Source organism: Sphaerodactylus townsendi, linkage group LG03 (genome assembly GCF_021028975.2).
Source record: "Sphaerodactylus townsendi isolate TG3544 linkage group LG03, MPM_Stown_v2.3, whole genome shotgun sequence".
Taxonomy (NCBI): Eukaryota; Metazoa; Chordata; class Lepidosauria; order Squamata; family Sphaerodactylidae; genus Sphaerodactylus; species Sphaerodactylus townsendi.
Genome location: NC_059427.1, coordinates 161,426,290 through 161,439,034, shown reverse-complemented (window position 1 = coordinate 161,439,034; position 12,745 = coordinate 161,426,290). Strand labels below are relative to the sequence as shown.

General features: G+C 49.4%; 1 protein-coding gene across 4 annotated transcripts in view; it reads right to left on the bottom strand.

Annotated features, from left to right (window-relative positions):
• KANK2 (KN motif and ankyrin repeat domains 2) overlaps positions 1-12,745 on the bottom strand; it is an 85,809-nt gene that overhangs the window by 22,888 nt on the left and 50,176 nt on the right. For 3 of the 4 annotated variants that reach the window (XM_048490144.1, XM_048490142.1, XM_048490143.1), the window contains exons 3-6: positions 5,611-5,720; positions 3,635-5,143; positions 449-547; positions 261-360 (exon numbers count right to left, since the gene is read on the bottom strand). In XM_048490144.1, coding sequence (XP_048346101.1) covers positions 261-360; positions 449-547; positions 3,635-5,143; positions 5,611-5,647 — 1,745 coding nt within the window. In that variant the 5' untranslated portion in view covers positions 5,648-5,720. The remainder of the gene's footprint in view (positions 1-260; positions 361-448; positions 548-3,634; positions 5,144-5,610; positions 5,721-12,745) is intronic. The other variant, XM_048490145.1, reaches the window with a different exon arrangement.

The window sequence follows — 12,745 nt, the reverse complement described above, 5'->3', positions numbered from 1 at the left end:
CAAATCACTTCCATGTGGAGGATTTCGCCACTACTCCAGTTTGGAACCCCCACAAAGGGAATGGAAGGATGGCACAATCTAAAAGCTGCAATGAGGGAAAACTGAAGAGCCAGCTCCCACAAAGCGTCCTATTCTATACTCCAGGTGAAGGTCTAAACAGGCCACCAGGTGTATGTGAAGCTGCTCTCTGTAGCCACAACTCCATCCCAGAAGTCAGGAATGAACCGGAAGGCCTCCCATTTGATTGTGTTTTCCCATACCCGCCATTGACTCCCACCAGTGGCAACCTCTTTTGGCTGCTAGGAAGGTCTGTGGCCTCCTCCTCCTTTGCGACTGACCGGATTCCTGCTGTGAACGATGCTACGGGGAAACAGAGGAAAGGCAGCAGCAGTTAAAAGGTGCCTCTGCAGAGGATCTTGCAGCCAAATATCTACCCCAGTCTCCTTACCTTGGTCCTCTTGTTTACTTGGTGCATCTGAGCCCTGGGAAAGACACACAACCACTTGCTCCAGATGGGAGGAATCGGTAGCTGAGGGATCAGGGGTCTCTGAAAGAGGAGACAGGCAACAGCATCAGCCCTGGCCCCTTTACTTGTGTAAACCTTTACTCACTACATGGGGTGTCATGGCTCCTGCATTATGTTGGTTGCCCTGGACCAGCCTGCTCTTCTACCTCTGTTGGGAAGATGGGGCTACCCACAACCCTGCCCTGGGGGGCGAGGGAATGGCACCCAGGGCAAAATGGCAACTGGGCCCAGCAGATGGCTGAAAAAAACAGCCTGCTCTGGTTGCCAGGGCCTGGATAATGGGGCAGGGAGGGAAGCAGGAGGGGTGTGGGGGTGCCCCCCTGCAGAGCTCCACCTCCACCCACTTATATTTCAGCTGGCAGCCGGTTGAAAAAATAGCCTGGCCATCGGGGCCTGGCTGGTGGGGTGGGGCGGAGCAAGGGGGAAGAGGGAAGAGTGTGGATGATTTCTGCCCCCCCCCCCCGTGACCCCAATGGTGTGCACTCAGGGTGGGGTGCCCTTCCCCGTTATCATTACGCCACTGCCCTGCCCACAGTTAGCAGCAAGATCAAGCAAGGACAGTGCTCTCATACCGGTAGCAGACTGGTATTGTTAGAATGAACAATATACAAGGTTTTATGCCATGCAAGAACCCTCCAGGCAGACAGCCAAACAGAAAGATAGATGCAGCTGAAACGGTGGAAGACCCTTTCAGAGCTTTTATTCACTGACTTCCAAACTGGTCAACAAAGTCTTGCGCAAGGATAACCCATCCCATTTTCATGTTTGCATTTTATTTCCATTGGAAGGTTTGCACTTATGGCTTTAGGAGCATGGGTTTGTTCACATATTACCAACTGCAAGAGCCCCGTCACCCTCAATCAGTCTGGCCTGCAGCAGGAGAGGAAAGGCCCAGAGCTTGACTGAGGGAACTGATAATTTCCTTACAAGCCCAAGCTGGAGCCACAGAAGTGCAGGTAGAGAAGAAGCAGCCCTAGTTGACATTTTGGACACATTTTCTTTGTGTTACTGGGAACTGTTTGTTATTAGCAATTGTTCTAAGTGTAATTCCTGAAGGCCACGGCAATCACCCTTCCCGGACGGCCACAGTAGCCCAAATTCACTGGACGCGGAGATCCCCATCCTCCTGCTCTGCCTCTGGTGGCTTGTGGACCACCGTACAGAGTGGGTGGGGCTTAGCCAGAGTGAGCGGGGCTTAGAAATCAGGCGCCCCGTGTGACAAAAAAATTCTGTGCCTTGGGCAACTGTCCACTTTGCCCAATGGGCGGTACGCCACTGTTCATAGCCACTATAATTTAGTTTTACTTCTAGTTGTAAAGTTCCTGTGTTCATATCTTCTCCATCTTCCCCTGATGGCACCTGAGAACCTGATGCTGCACCGATGGCTTGCCGAACTGCAGCCTCCCATCCCACCCCAGGCCCAGAAACCAAGTCTGGGGCTAGTTATCCCATAATGACTAGCAGCATTAAGCACACAAATCCTAGCCAGAAGAGAAGAGTCACAGCAGATGGCTGAGTCTAGTTGGGCTCACCCAGGTTGCCCCCAAACTTGAGAGAGCTTTTCTGATATATCCTTTGAGGGCCAATTGGGCCCCATAACTGAAGTTTGCATCCTGTGATCAAAGGCTGCTTTAAGAACTTCTCTTTTCAGCTGTAAGCAGCTGGTAAAAATCAGCATCTTAAATACACAAAACTCTTTTGTTAGAAGAATTGCAGGGGGTGGAGAGGGAACAGTAGAGCTTTGCTGTGTATTTGCAGTGCAAAGGGGGGAAAAAAGAACTGTTCATGTATTGTTGATGAGTCCAGAGAAGGGGAAAAGGACAGTATAACCAGTGGTGGGATCCAAAAATTTTAGTAACAGGTTCCCATGGGGGGTGGGATTCAAACTGTGGCGTAGTGCCAATGGGGCTGGGCGGGGCACGACGGGGGCGTGACCAGGCATTCCGGGGGCAGGGCATTCCTGGGCGGGGCTGTGGCAAGGAAGCAGCCGCTGCGCCGGTCCTTGGGCTGGAAACGAATGCACGCAGGCGCAGGCTGCCACGCACGCCGGTGCACCTCCTGCTAGACTGCTTCAAGTTCTGCGCGCTACTGCTGAGAGGAGGGGCGTAACTAAGGCAAAAATCACGTGGCAAAATCGCCAATTAGTAACCCCCTCTCGGCACACACAAATAATTAGTAACCTACTCGTGAGAACCTGCTGGATCCCACCTCTGAGTGTAACTGAAGACTAGGGAGTGCATCATTTTTTTCAGGATTTTTAGGATTCCAATTTAATAGACCTGATTTTTTTTGGGGGGGGGGGAGCCAAAAAAGTCAAATCTCAATACTGATATGGATCTTTTCCTGCTTTTTTTCAAATGTCTGAACATTTTGAGGTTATTAAAACTTACGGGAAATTTTAATGGGTCTGAGGGTGGGTGCGGTTTTTTAAATGTAGAGCCATCAAATCTGCATCATTGCTGTAGGTGACTTTAAGAATTGCTGTAGGTGACTTTAAGAATCACCAAGATTGGGAAGATTGGGCCAAATTTATACCTTGCTTTTCTCACCTGGAAGGAGAGTCAAAGCAGCTCACAAACTCCTTCCATTCCATTCCCCACAACAGATACCATGAGAAGTAGGTGGGGCTAGGAGAATCCTGAAAGAACTGTGACTAGCCCAATCAGCTTCATGTGTAGGACTGGGAAACAAATTTGGTTCACCAGATTAAAGTCCACCACTCACGTGGATGAGTGGGGGATCAAATTTGGTTCTCCAGAGATGAGTCCATCGCTTTTAACACTACACCATGCTGACTAAGTTTCATTCAGCTCAGAGGAAACACCAAGCTCTACACATAGTGGATGGGTTTCTGGGGAGGGGTTTTGCCTGAGGTTTTTGGATCTCAGGTAACCATGGCATGTGAATCCCTCGTAGCGCTGTTGCTTTTTATCAGTACTTTGGATATCTTACAAGAATTATTGGGCAGGACCACAAGGTATAAGATGGGTTGGATTTGGGCAGGACCACAAGGTATAAGATGGGTTGGATTTGCAGGAAGATGTGGCCACTACTACCTAAGAGGGGATGGGCTGATCCTCTTCTCCTCAAGGACAAACAGACCCCTACCTGCTTCTTGCTTTCCCATCCTCTCCGCCTCTGTGCTGATGATGCTGATCTTTCTCACGGAATGGAATGTGGTCGTCGTGGTCACAGGGCCAGCGTGGACAGGGAACGTGGTCTCCATCACCTCACCGCTGTGACATGTGGAACAGGGGGGCATCTTGGCTTCCTTGCTCCCCAGATCTTTGCGTGCCAAGCAGCTGAGGATGGTACCAGACTCCTTAGCCTCCAGGCTTTCTGCCTTCTGTGGCTGGTGGTCGAATCGGACAGCAGTGCTGGCGACAACCTCAACTGTGTTCCTGTCAGTGGTGACCTCTTGGTGTCTCCTGAAGGACCTGCCATCCTGTGCCTGCCCTGCTCCCCATTCTGTCAGGTCTTTCTCATCCCCTGTGGATGTCCATTTGTCCTCCTTGTCCTTATGTTCCAAGTTCTGGTGGGCAACCTGGAGCTCTTGAAGAGCTCTCTTAAGCTGGGTCTCTAGGACTGCAATCTTGGCTGACAAGGCATGAACGGCTGGGCTTTGCTGCTCCTCCTCTGGGGAAGGTAAGCCCAACTCCTCCTCCCTGACTGCCACCCCTACATCACACTTACCACCCTGCATATCTTCAGCCGACATCCCCACAGCCACTGATCTCACCTCCTTCTTATCCACGCTGCTTCCGTGGACGGCCCTCACACTGCCATCCTCTGTTTTTTCTCCTGCCCCCTCCTCCGGGATGTCTATGTAGAGCTCCCCTCTGGACTTGCCCCTGCCAAGCTCCCCCAGGTGGCCCAAGAACTTCTGGCTTTTGAGCTGGACACTGAGCTGCCGTTTTTCCTCCTGCAGCACTGAGATCTTCACCTGAAGCACTGGTACCATCTTCACCTGCTCTTCCAGCAGACGCAACTTCTTCAAGGCCACAGCCATCTGCTCCCGAACATACTGGAGATGTCCTGGGGTTGGTGAGACAGGGGTGGACAACCCGGAACTGACTGGGGTGAATTGTCCAGGAGCACCTTGCTGTGAGCCATTGTAAGAAGGCTGACGGGACAAGCTCTGATTTCCCACCAAGGAGCTTGTGGATCCAGATATGCTGTTGCTAAGGCCTTGGAGACCACTTGTCCTGGGCCTGACCTCTTCTCCTGAGCCTGCCTGGTCTTCTAATTTCTTTCTGGCATCCAACAAGGTCTTCTCCACACGGGCATTGAAATTGCTCGACATTGCGTGGCCATACTGCGGGTAGAAGCTGCGTCCACAATAAGAATAGGAAGAATGCTGACTGTCCATGCTGGCATTGGAGCAAAGGGACTCAGTGGAAGTCCACCATGAGCCAGTATAACCATAACCCCGTGGCAATGAGCTGTAACGTGGTCGGCGGTGGACCGGAATGCGCTTAATGGTGTTGCCTTTCTCAATGTCGTCCACATATTTCAGAAAGTCCAGGTCTAGGCGGTAGCCGTATGGAGTCTCCACTGAATAATGTAAATCCTGGTCCTTCCCATGGAGAGAAGTAAGGGAGGTGGGATTGGCTTTCCCTGCATAAGAAAAGGGAAAACAGATCAATGGAACTATTCCCATTTTTAGAAATCCGGTTCAGCACCTTACAGTGCTACTTTGCAACATATAGAGAATAGTAGCGTTGAACCGCAGAGAAAGGAGGGATATAGATGTTTTAATAACTAAACTATATGTTCGGATTCAATAAACATGTTGTAAATTTTTCAGGTCATAGGGACCTAAAACCTTAAGACACTGATGAATCCACACAGTCATCCTTTCGCACAGAGAGTTTTAAGTCAAGAGCAATTGGGCTGTTTACATTACCGTGGCTCCACCCTGCTCCCCATGAATCCCCGATCCCTCCACACCAGTTCAATGAAATGACCATTCAAAACATTCTCTGATGTGTAATTCAAAGCAAGGGAGATCACTGTAGTATCCCCAGCTAGATGAGCACACCATACTGCTGTTACATACACAAAAGCAGTGTTTGCATACCCACCCGGGAAGCCAGTCTTCATATGCAGAACTTGAGCCATTCTTTAATCCTGTCCCGAACGCTTCCAAAACGACCACACGATCTGACTGAAGCAAAGTGGGAGATCACATGGCCTGCAAAGGGGATCACAGATTTCAATGCACAGGTAATGACAGCCAGTCAGCAAGTCTATGTCAGCTCGAAGGGGGCAGTGTACGATATGCCTTCCTTTGAAGCAGCTGATAGGCATGTTTTTGCCATGCATAACATGTATATTAGGGGAAAACAGGTTGTGTGTTGGGTTGAAATTCTTTGATGCCTCAATGGTCAAACATGACAGAGAACTGCAGGGTATCGAATCTATATATATAAAAAGCTAACAGTGACTTTGTTAGTCACTCCCTAACACCGAAACGGCTGGACGGATCGCCCCCAAATCTTCACATGACGTTCCTCCCTGTTGTGGGCAGGTAATCAGACCTTCAAATCACCAAAAGTCCATACCTGAGCCAGGTAAAACGTCTTTTTCCTGGAGCACCAGGCCATGAAGCTGTCACCCTCAGAATGTTCGTGCAGCCTGCCTGTCTGTGGCCTGAGGGCTTGAGATGAGGGCTTAGAATGTTCGCGCAGATGGGCAGAGATGAGCAGTGAAAACAGTAAATAGGTAACACTGTTAGGTAATACGAGTGGAAGTGAAACACATACACACTTTGCCATGTGAGACGTCAGGTGGGGTTCCCCTCCCCTCACACGCAGGTAACTTTCACTCTCTGTGCCTCACCCACTGCTACCACATAACACACATACTTTCATACACATCAAGTTCATCCTCACACACATCACTCTGCCCTCCCTCACATCCAACCACCACTTACCCACTTTCTCACCCATATTCGCCACAGCTCTCTTTTACTAAAAGTGAGCTGGAGTTTGCTTTTTTCTTCTAAGAAAATCCACGGGGTGGGGGCAAACCAACACTACTGGCTCCGCTTCTTTTGCACATGGCCCTTTAAGAACCCAGAGAGCTGGCCTCGATCTGAGTGCCTCACCACCCTGCCTCTGCTGTCTGACTGGGATAGCCTGCTTGCCCCAGTTCTGCCTTACCCAAGCCAGGACTGTGCGTGTCAACCAGCCTCCTAGACAGCAGGATTCGCACTCTGGACAGTTCCGTTGTGGAATGGAAAGGGTTACCTTATACTAAAACAACAAGACACCACCATATAACAATGTGAATTGAAAAGGGAAAGAGGGATTCCATTTGACCACCCCAAAAGGCTACGCTGCGGATCATTGGACCTGCATGGACATCTGTGTGGGTTGCGGACTGTGATGAGAAGGACAATTGTCACAGCAATGCGTGGCCGGGCCCCGCTAGTTATGGACTAAATTTGAAGGCTGTGATCCAGAAATCTCTGTGACACCAGGTTCATGCCACCACCACCCCACCCAACCCTATTCAGTAAATTAAGTAAAAAAGACTATTCCAATTTGCCAAACATTGTAAGCACATCTGCGGAGAAGATAGTTACTGTCTTTTTAGTTTGGTCACTATAATGCAGGGTGGCCAAACAGCTGCTTGTGAGCCACATGTAGCTCTTTGCCAATAACATGCGGTTTGCAGCAGGGAGGCTGGTCAGTGGAGCGAGTCACCCCCTCTCCTAGCCGGTATCCCACTGTGTATGAGTCCCCCCTTATCCCTGGCTGTGCTTCTGGGCTTTGCTATGGGGCAGGGAGGGCACAAGGGGCAGCAAGAGTCTGGATGTGGGAATGCCCAAGCCCCCCCCCCCCAGCAGTCCCCATAATCCACAGGTGTCAAACTCGTGGCCCTCCAGATGTTATGGACGACAGTTCCCATCATGATGGGACTCGTTGCCCTCCAGATGTTAAGGACGACAGTTCCCATCATGATGGGACTCGTGGCCCTCCAGATGTTAAGGACGACAGTTCCCATCATGATGGGAACTGTAGTCCTTAACATCTGGAGGGCAACGAGTTTGACACCTATGCGGCATAATCCATACAGCCTTCCTTAGTCATGATGGAACTCGTTGCCCTCCAGATGTTAAGGACGACAGTTCCCATCATGATGGGAACTGTAGTCCTTAACATCTGGAGGGCAACGAGTTTGACACCTATGAGGCATAATCCATACAGCCTTCCTTAGTTTTTATTTTATTATAATCCTACCAACCAATGGTGGAAGAGATCAAAAACGAAATAAAATTTGAACTGATTTATGAAAAAGATTTGTACAGCCTTGATAACACCCCATCCAGATTTTAAACGACTCACAGCAAAGATGGACACGATCTCTAATTTACATATTTTTCTCCATGTTTTGGCCAGATATTTAGAGTCTTAGCCAAAGAAGTACCACTAGCAATATCTGTTTTTATCCTTTTTTTAAAAAAAATGGCAGTCTCATTGAATGCTTATTAAATTATTATTATTTATGTGTATTTCTTATTATATAAAAGGTTTGTAGCAAAATGTGCATGGAAATGTTTGTGTAATATCTGTTCATGTCTTGTAGCTCTCAAATATCTGAGATTCATTCCATGTAACGGTTACGTTAAGCATGTTTGGCAACCCCTGCAATAATGCATAACATTTAAAATGTTCTCTACTGCATCTCAAATAGGTCGATCCAAAAGTCTGGGCACCCAGAAGCACCACCACAGTCATGCCACCCCACAAAGAACACAAGAAAGCCTCCCCGCCACTGGAAAGCCCCCATGGGGTTTAATGGACTTACACTACTGAACATCTGGGGCAAAAATCCAAAGCCCCTGGCTGCTGGCAGGGGAAACTGTCATGATATATGAAATAAAGATTCACAAAAGGTTCATCTTCTAGTCAGCAGAGGTTTGCCCAACACAGAGGCCAGAGACAGTCAGTCTAGGGTGAAGTGGCTACAGTTAACCTTTAATATGATTGGTGAGTTCAACTGTGACTCTAGACCAGGGGTCTTCAAACTATGGCCGTCCAGATGTTCATAGACTACAATTCCCATGAGCCCTACCATTTGGCCATGATGGCAGGGGCTGGTGGGAATTGTAGTCCATGAACATCTGGAGGGCCATAGTTTGAAGACCCCTGCTCTAGACCAATGAGAGGCTGTTGCCAGGACAGGGGGGGGGGGAGTATCCTTGTTGAATGTATAAGAACCAAAGCTAAGTTTAGAGTGAGTCTGAGTTGAGTGTTTAAGTTCAGTGTGTGTGTTCACTATGTTCTTGCTGAAGAGTTCTGCATAGTCTAATAGTCTCATACAGCATCAACTTGTATAACCTTGCAACTGCTAAAGTAAAACCTTCCTATGGAAAGAACATCTTGCGTGGAGAGTGTTCTTTTCCAAGTATAGTAGGAGGCTGCAGTGAGTGCAACAAGACTATAGTATAGACCTTCTCATCTTACCAGAGTGACTCCGCTTTAAACTCTGCTGATAGAAACAGCTGGGGGGAAGCCAACTAGTGTTGCTTCCTCCATGGCCATGTTCACAGACCGCCCCTGCTATGCAAGTGGGGGCAGCAGGAGGCTGGCACTGCAAGTGGTTTGGGGAGGCCAAATCTGCTGGTCCACACTGCGCCACTCCCAAATGGCGGACTTGGCCTGCCCCCACCCCCAATGGACGCTTTTAATTGTCTATTTGTCCATGTGGTGGTATATTAGAGCATTTACTCTGCCAAAACAGCTGAAAATATTTTGGCATCTTGAGTTAGGAAGGCAGCAGTGGACCTATCTGATTTCACACATCTAGCTGTTTTCTGCAGTAATTCAATTAAGAGTTCTTAGGACCAAAGAGGACTCTGAGACAGGGCCATATTCAGAGGTCAAAACAGATGTGGTGGAGGGCTCTATTTGCCCCCTTCTTGGGCTCTACACATCCTTGGATTATGTGGTGAAGGACACTTGGAGTCTGAGGTAGTGGCAGACAAGACCCTCCCCATGGCTCCTTCCATTGGCAAAAATGGCGAGGGGAGGGAAGCTGCTCCCCCATTTTCCACGTAAACGGCTTTGTTGGAGTTGTCCGTCAGGGAATGTTGTATAGAAAAGTAAGCCTGAGCAATACTGAAAAAATTCGGTAAAATTCAGATTCGGATATACCAAAAAATTCGGGTTTAATGTATTGTCGAAGGCTTTCACGGCCAGAATCACTGGGGTGCTGTGTAGTTTCCAGGCTGTATGGCCGTGTTCTAGCAGCATTCTCTCCTGACGTTTCGCCTGCATCTGTGGCTGGCATCTCCAGAGGATCTGATAGTAGAAAGCAAGTGGAGTATATATACCTGTTGGAGTGTCCAGGGTGGGGGAAAGAACCATTGTCTGTTAACAAGTAAAGGGTGCAATTAGCAAGCTAGATTTACATGTGTTGAGTGGGCTCCACCCATTAGCACGTGAGTAACAATGAAGATAGCAAAGTCTACAGGTGAGGGCATCTGAATAGAAGTCGTCTGGCCTTTGTTCCCTTTGATTGTTTATTGTCTATAGTCATCCTGTGTTTGTGTGGAGCTGATTAGTCACTGTCTTGACTCTAGTGTTTTTCAACACTGGTAGCCAGGTTTTGTACATTTTCATGATTTCTTCCTTTCTGTTGAAATTGTCCATGTGTTTGTGGATTTCAATGGCTTTTCTGTGTAGTCTGAAACTCCACCCTGGACACTCCAACAGGTATATATACTCCACTTGCTTTCCTACTATCAGATCATCTGAAGATGCCAGCCACAGATGCAGGCAAAACATCAGGAGAGAATGCTGCTAGAACACGGCCATACAGCCCGGAAGCCACAAAGCACCCCAGAAATTCGGGTTTGTTTGCATTTTTTGGTACTTTTTATGTTTTTTTGTTTTTGGCCTGTAGGGGGTGCATTTTTAAAGCAAGCGACACTAACATTTCAAGGTATCTTCAGGAGACTCTCCTGATGATACCATCCAGGTTTGGTGACATTTGGTTTAAGGGGGTGCAATTTTATGTACCCCATTGTTTCCAATGGGAGATAATAGAAGATGGGGAGCTACACATTTGAGGGTTCATAAAATTGTACCCCTGAACCAAACCTCACCAAACCTGGGTGGTATCATCAGAAGAGACTCCTGAAGATACCCTGAAATTTTGGTGCCACTAGCTTAAAAAATGCGCCCCTGACAGGCACCCCCAAAATGTCCACAGATTCTTCCTTTCAACTGACCTGGCTCCATTGTAGCCAATGAGGAATTTCTAGAGTGGAACAACAGCAATCATAATGGCAGCAAAACTGCATCAATGCGGATATACTTTGTGAATGCACCCAGTGGTGGGATTCAAATAATTTAACAACTGGTTGTTTACAAGCACCATTTTCACAACCGGTTCTGCAGAAGTGGTGCAAACCAGCTGAATCCCACCACTGAAATCACTCCATCCTATCCAGAAGGCATAATAATATGCTCCGGCTATACTCCCTGAAGCTCAGATTAGAGGAGGTTTAGGAAACAGTCTATGGAGAATGGGAAAAACCTGGAAGATTAGACTGTGACATCATGTGGATTCCTGCCTCCCTTCCCCCCAACAAGCCCTCGTTTGAAAGCAAAGGCAGCGGAAAAACCTCCCATGTGGAAGCTGCCCAAAACAGGCATGAGATCTTTCCAGCGCTCTGACCAGGCTGTTCCAAGCACATTTCCATGTGGTTCAGTCATGCGCTTCTGTGTGCGTGTGTTTCTGGCCCTGCAAAGTCTTGAGACGGGCAGGGGAATGAATCTGAGTCATGATTACAACTTTAAAGCTTCCAAACCACTTTACACAAGATCCACAGGCATCCGATTCCATGCTGTGAGTTTTGACCCGAGATACCAATTCCTTTGGGCATGAAAGGGATCCTGCTTCAGGCAGAGAGGACATTTCTAAGGCTCCATCTACACATTACAAAGTCCCCAGGAACAATATGGGGGCATCACACCACACGTGTCTTTGGAGTTCTGCATATCTCGGAGGCTCACAGGCTCTTCTCTGTTTGTGACCATGGCAGAGGTGTAGCGCCAATGGGATGGGGGGGGGGTGCGATGCCCCAGGTGGAACAGCTGTGGAGGCATGGCCGGGCTGTGGAGGGGGCATGCAGCAGGGGCACAGGGCGCGCACGCACCCAGGGAGCAGTTTCCCCTCGCTCCGCTTCTGGACCACGGCCACACACAGGAAGAAGCAGCAACATCACCCAGCTGCTTTTGCATCCTCAAATCGAAGCTAGATGGCAGCTTCCCAACAGAGACCATAGCTGATCCGAGAAAGCAAAATCAGTGTGTGTGTGAGTGTGTGTGCAGGCATGTGCCAGGGGTGGGGTGGGGCGGGGCGGGGCTTTTTCTGCTTGTTTTAGTCCCAAACTAAGAATGACTGGCATGACCCTGCGAGGCACAAAAAATCCCATTGTATGCATGATACAAAGTCCTTATGTGGTTGCTTGGCAAGCAGGAAGCCTTTGTGATAAGCAGGACACCCGTGTCAGACACGGGAGGAGGGATAAGACCTGACTGTGGCTGAGCAGGGCTATCAAGGCTCATCTGAGGGAGAAGAGGGAGACGCAACGGGTGGGGGAACGGGGGAGGGACTGATAAGGAAGGAAGCTGAGTGCAAAGGATGTGGCTGCCAAAGAAAGGGCTACCCCAAAGTTGGCGCTACCGGCTGCCCTGCAAACAGCGGACGCATCAAAGGGGACAGTGAGGAATTTTGGGGGAGTAGGGGGTGGCAGAGAATTTTGAAGCAGTAGGCGGGGCAGCACAGGGATTTCTGGGCCAGCTAGCAGGGGAAAAGTTCTTGGGGCAGAACACTAACGCTGTGGCCCAGATCTAGCTGCAACAGCTTTGGTGAACAGTCAGCCATATCCCGAGAAGTCTTGTTCTGTGCTGCCACCAGGCACTGCTGCTGACCAGTGTGTGCGGAGCCGGGCTGGGTTGGTGGGCAGTGGTGGGAACCATCCCCAGGCTGGCAGGGGCAAGAGAGGTGGAGGAAGTTCCCAGCCCTGTGAAGCAGCCTCTGAAGTGGGTGGGCTGACTCTTCCTTGCAGGGGGCTGGGGACATTTTGGTGGTGGCTGCAGGGAAGGCACAGGACACAGGCTGGCTGCTGTGGGAGGCAGGATGCTTCGGCTGGGCTTCTGTGGTGGCCCAGGCTGTGGTGGGTGGGCAGGGGTGGAGTGA